The sequence below is a fragment of the Charadrius vociferus genome, unplaced genomic scaffold (assembly GCF_000708025.1).
Source record: "Charadrius vociferus isolate BGI_N301 unplaced genomic scaffold, ASM70802v2 scaffold43, whole genome shotgun sequence".
Taxonomy (NCBI): domain Eukaryota; kingdom Metazoa; phylum Chordata; class Aves; order Charadriiformes; family Charadriidae; genus Charadrius; species Charadrius vociferus.
The window spans coordinates 7,780,332-7,786,368 of NW_009648043.1; the positions used below are offsets into that span (position 1 = coordinate 7,780,332).

Consider the following 6,037-nt stretch of genomic DNA (forward strand, 5'->3'; position numbering starts at 1 on the left):
AAGCATATGCCAGCACTTTGCACTACATACATTTCAAAAATATTAATATGTATGTTTCAAAGATATTAAGACAGTATCAGAAAATACTTTTTTTAATGAAGGTCCGTGAGTATCTCTCTGTATTTATCATCTTTATAAGCATTACACAGAGCAAACTCCACAGCTAGTCACAGGATTCTGTATTATTTTAGCAATCCCTGAGACTTGAATCTATTTATGGAACACTAAAAGTTTACTGAAGAGAAGAACAAACCTTACCCCTAAATATAACAGTATTCCATAGAACAAAAATTTCCAGAAAAAGCATCGTCGAAGAGCATTAATAAGTTTGGGTTTTTTCTTTGAAGTTGCCAGCTCTCTGTCCCATTCTCTGAAAAGGAACCAAAAGAACAAGACCATTAAGTTGCGTGAGCAAATACATGGGTCTGTGGCTCTGACATACTTCAATTCACTCAAGTATATCCAAGGAGATTTAACTAAGGTGACTGATGAAAAAAGGCTTTGCAGAGACCCCAAAGACCTGGCCCTCATTGACTTGGTAGATCAATAAAAGTTCAAACCTAGTTCAGCCACATATTTGGCAGTTTTAAATACTCAGCCATACATCACCCTGCAGGGAATTAATTCATGAAAAGGTCACATTGTATGTTTTAAGGAAACCCGCTGTACTTAAGACCAAAGCACAAATAATAGGCAAATAAACGTTTTGGAGTTCTTCCAGTCTGCAAAAAAGAAAACACCAACAAAGCATCAAAAATGTGACTTTTCTACCACACAGCATTATTTTTAACCTGTGTTGCTGGAACAATAATTTTCTGTTCGATAATAAATGCCGATCAGAAGCAATGTTATATACAAAAAGCAGGTTTAGTCAAAATTCAACTCACAGATTAAAGCACTCCTAAGAATTTTCTCAGCTCTTTTCCCCCATTTTCAACAGAATATTAAATAACCAGAATATTCCACCTATAAACTATCAAAATGCATTAAGCATACTGATGTTCTCAATACTTTCCACCAGTTTTGAATACATATGTCACACTGCAACTAAGTTTAATTGGATTGGCACAACAGAGCAGACATTAGCTGCCCCAGCACAGCCGGGAAAGCTACGCTGAAGGCTTGGGGAGAGGGACTGGATTTAGGCACTTGTACCTGTAAGAGTTAGTCCCAAGCGTAGCACAGTTTCGGAATTAGGACCCACTGAAATAGGGTAGAGAAGAGAGGAAGCCTAAATGAGGAAAGTCAGGGCACGTATTCTGCAGAAGCAATCGGTCTTTCAACAATGGTATCAAAGGAAATTAAGACAGTTATTTGGTTGAAGAAAAAAAAATAATACAAGGGTTTACAAGGATATTTTGGGAAGAAAGAACAGTAGAACAGGGAACTAACATTGAAACTGTGAGTTTAGTCTCGCTAGTCAATGGACAAATGTCACAGATAGCTGTATATAGTAATTTAGAGAATCAAGGTAATACATCTGCACCAAGGATCCCAGTCAGCTCCAAAGGACCACTGTGTGCTGAACGAGAACACGCTTGACCCAGCCAGTGGGTGCAACCAGCTTGCACCCAATGCTATTCAAACATTTTATCCAACAGCTTTTTAATGAAAATTGTGGTGTGATTCCTGAAACAAAGTTATTTCACGAATCTTTCATACCTTTCTAGTTTTTCAGAAAGATTATCGGCAGAGTCCGCAGAAGGGATTTGATAAATATCCGACAGCTCCAATCGTCGTCTGTAACCCTTTCTCAAAATTGGTTTTGTCCATCTAAGCCGAAAAAAAATAATTAAAAACATTACTAGTTTCTGAGCTTAATTCTGGAGTTGCATTGTCTTACCCTGAATATTTTGTCCACAGCACCCCAGTATGTCTATGTGCACAGAGGCACATATACACACACACAACATGACATAATACAGTACAGCTCTGCATCATATTTACAAAACTATATTGACAAACATAACATTAAAAGAATAATTGCAAAAGTGTTGCATTTTATCAGTTTTGGGGCGGGATAATGCCCCAAACTTCCCATTCAGTTAGTAGCAGACAAATAAACAGGGGATTTAGACCTTTGAACTGTATTTCCAAATATGTCTTATGTCCATATAAATTAATAATAAATCCGAACTATGGTAAATTGGATGTATTGGTTTCATTCCTATCAGACAGAAAATCTTAACATAGCTTGAGTGTTCCTTTGACAGCTTACATTGCAGTACGCACGTAACAACAGATGAGATCTTTCACAGGACTCCTCATAAGATCTTCATTGTCTCCACCATATGTAAACTTTTTGCATTTCTTTTTCCAAATGTCATGCTTAAAAATTTAATATCAATTTAAAGGGCACGCTGAATTAAAACACAGCAGGAAAAAACTCTAGAATGGCTACTCTGTAGAGGAAATATTTATAAATCATTACTAATTTTATCGAAGAATTCGGCTGCTGAAAGGCCTATGAATCCCCAAGTGCCAAATTGTATAAAATTTTGCAGCAGGTTCTGTTTGGACATCTTTCTGAAAGCACAGGACTAAAACAAAACCTAAACAAGCAGCCATAAGAACTAATGGTGTATTTTGAAACTGAGTTTCTGCTTTACTGCCATTGTTACAAATATTTCCTTAAAAAAATTGAAATGCCTGCAAAAGAAGTAGCTTGTGGTTGATTGCTGTCATGCTTCCACATGTAAACACAGTTTGTAAAAGAAAAATCTGCATGATTTATGATTATGATAAAAGTTATGATCTGCAAACCCTCAATCATTTCTGAATTTTTTGTTTTAAATTGTCTTTACAGACACCAGTTAACAAAATTGAAAATGAAATGCAATAATGTTTCCCATGGTCACTTAGAAAATACAAACAGCTCATTGGAGATGCTGACTCGGATGCATGTAAGAACATGTATCATACACACAAAGTAATCCACATTCTCAATTGGAGCCTCTGATAGCGCCAAGAGGTTGATACAAAGGTAAAGGAAGATCATTAGACACTACACAAGTGCAAAAAGACCTCAGCACAACAGTTAAAGCCCATTTCTGTGCAACTGTGTGCACACACATGCACAGTCTAACATTTACTTTAACAAAATTATGAATCACAGGAGACACCGGTCTATAATCCCCATAATTCACTAAAGAACAAAGATATTTCCCAAGTGAATGGTAATATCACACCCACTGCAAAGAGAATGTGTTCTAAGAAATTAGAAGATTATCCTTCATTTCTGCAATCACTCTACGGTTTCAGATGAATCACACGGGCTTTATCTCAGTCTTTGACACCACTGTAGCTGAGAAATAACACACAATTCATGTATGTCACAGCAAGGCAGCTCAGAAAGTCCACTTTGGAAAGTCATTGGTAAAACACCCATAAACTTTATTGCTACTGGAAACAGGGGTTTTCAGGGATGTAATCAGACGGATTAGAAGAAAACTTTTCAATTTAAAATAATACCATTACGTAAAAGTCTTTGATGGACACTGGAATTCATAATCAGCCACTGATTTGTATTTTGACATCTCCTGATGGCAGAAAGGACCAGTTTCTATTGGCTTTGTGGACATCTTGTGCAGAAATGGCTAATCCCTGTCCCACGGGAGCAGAAGCTGTCATGGACTGGCTTCACCAGAAGTTCTGTATACACAGATATTTTGGCAACGATAAAATGAGTGAAAGTTATGGGATAGTAAACCACTACTGCAGCTAATGCAAGTAAGCAACAGTACTTCCTAAGCAACCTCTTTAATTCCCAATACGGTAGCTAAGTAACAACCTTGCTGAGCCCCTTAATAATGCTTTGAGACTGCAGTAAGCAATTCCCAACTTGTCTTGACAAAAGAGAAACGCTTTAGATTTTCAGGCCTTGAATGTGTCGGGAAAACATTTTTCAGTGCACTCAACCTCCACACATTTGATTTTAGTTATAGGTTTGGTTAGCACCTACCCTGGCATTTTGCCACGGCCTGAAGTAACAAAACATGACAGCATTCAGAAAGCAAGCAGGGAGGCTGTATCATCATTTGGGGAAGGCAGCATGCTTAGCAGATCTCCTGTACTCCTAGAAACATCTCTTGGTCTACTCGGCTTTTAAACAGGAGCACTTATCAGTGCCACCCATCATTGTGGTCCCTAAACCAGCCTCCTCTTCCAAGTCAACAAGTTTGATTTACTGCAGTCCTTGTCCTCATCTCTCCACTTATCAGGGTAGCTGCAACTATGGCAGACAAACTCCTTCAGCCAGAAAGGAGCGCTGCTGACCCCTTCCTCCAGGGACCTCCTAGTCTGCAGCCTCGCACAGAGATGTTCATCTCCCAGCTGCCCTGGCCTGGCTCGGAAGTCCCACCCTAACTAGAGCTGGCCAATTTGTGAGCTGTGGCAAGAGGCTTCGGGTTGGAGTGGTAATCGTGGGAGGAGCTGGCCTGTCATGTGCTGTTTGTCTCAAGGTAGATTTTCAACAGCTGCTTGGGTCGTGCTGTCAGGAACTGTGGAAGACAGTATATATTTTATAAAAAGGAATATACTAGACCTCAAATACATAAACATCTCCTAAAACCAACCTTTTGCCAGATTCCAACAGCATCCAGTTTACCATTATGCTTCGGATGCTTTGCAAAGATTTGAAATGCAAAATAGCTATAAATTTATTTTAACTGACAATATAATCTGTAGTTAGCAACGTTCCTTTATCACCAGGTAATGCAGCTCAGTCAGAGTTTCTCAATGAATATGGCTCTTCTATTTTTTTGCTTAATAGAAATGATTTGCCAGCATTAATTCTGGGGTTTTTTTTCTTGTGGTTGCTGAGAACAAGAAATTTCTTTTGAAAGGAAGAGAGCAAGAAGGAAGGGAAACAGATTGACTTTACAGCATTACGTTAGCAAATGCCACCGGATTACTGGCTGGCATTTAATGAACCCTTTCACAGAGAAACCTGTAGTGCTGTCAGAGTTTTGCCACTAACTAGGAATGTTATTATGGGTACACACACATGAAACCCAGCAGGGGACGAGTTTCAAGGGTGTACAGTAGGAAAGAAGAAAAGAAGGAAAACAAGTTCCACCTCTATTATGGATTGCCTGTAGCAAAAAATAACTTACAAGCTTGATATGTAAATATCATATTCACAACACACTGTTTTAACTTCTCTTGTGGTAGATTTCTAATGACCATTTCTTTGTCATTCACTTTAGCGAAATACAATAGATTTCTTACCACAGCTATTTCTTTCTCCAGCATGTTCAGCCTCATCCCACTCAAGCAAATTGTACCGATAGGACAGATGTCTTTGGCTTTCCAGAGAGTATTAACACCGACTGTTAACTTGTCAATAGGATTTGACTCTCCCTTAAGGCTGCTTTGCATGTCACTGAAGACAGAAGGAGCCTCCGTGTTGCTAAGCCAACTGCCCAGATCTTCCTGCCGGCCACAGGGATTCCCTGGCTCGATTGGGCCCTTCAGGTCAAGAAGCACCACGAGGTGTTGGGACAGTGACAGAGCAGTGGGGATGGGCTATCCAAGACCTGCAAAGCAGAGCAGCTCTCCTGCAAGGGGCCCTGATCAGGCTGGTACCATCTCAACAGGTGCAATATCTACTGAGCAGCGCAAAGGCAACCATGGCTTCACTTCTCTTAAAGCATTGATACCTGTGCACCATATACATTCCTCCTAAGGAACTGGACCTAAATCTTGATGGAGACAGACAGAGCAAGAAAAGTGCCTCTGTCTTTATCTTATCTCTTCTTTTAATAGTTAAGGGGAGAGGGGGCAGGGAACATAATCAAGCCATAATTATGATGCTTTAGAACCTAAGTTTTACGAGGTGTTTGTAGAGCCAAGAATTCCTATTAACTGCAGGAAAAGACCAAGGTACTACATAGATCAGACACTCCCAAAGGGTCAACCAGACTGGACTCTGTCAGAGACTCTGCGCTTCCATCCTCTCCCAAGAGATATCCATCGCTCCAGCGGCAGCACAAATTGTAAATTGTTCCTTACTTTATACTGGTGGTGGCAGCTCTGC

At 39.7% G+C, this 6,037-nt stretch overlaps 1 protein-coding gene across 1 annotated transcript in view; it reads right to left on the reverse strand.

Moving 5' to 3' along the window:
* CFTR (cystic fibrosis transmembrane conductance regulator (ATP-binding cassette sub-family C, member 7)) overlaps window positions 1–6,037 on the reverse strand; it is a 90,757-nt gene that overhangs the window by 75,918 nt on the left and 8,802 nt on the right. The window contains exons 2-3 of the mRNA XM_009883680.1: window positions 1,663–1,773; window positions 259–370 (exon numbers count right to left, since the gene is read on the reverse strand). Coding sequence (XP_009881982.1) covers window positions 259–370; window positions 1,663–1,773 — 223 coding nt within the window. The remainder of the gene's footprint in view (window positions 1–258; window positions 371–1,662; window positions 1,774–6,037) is intronic.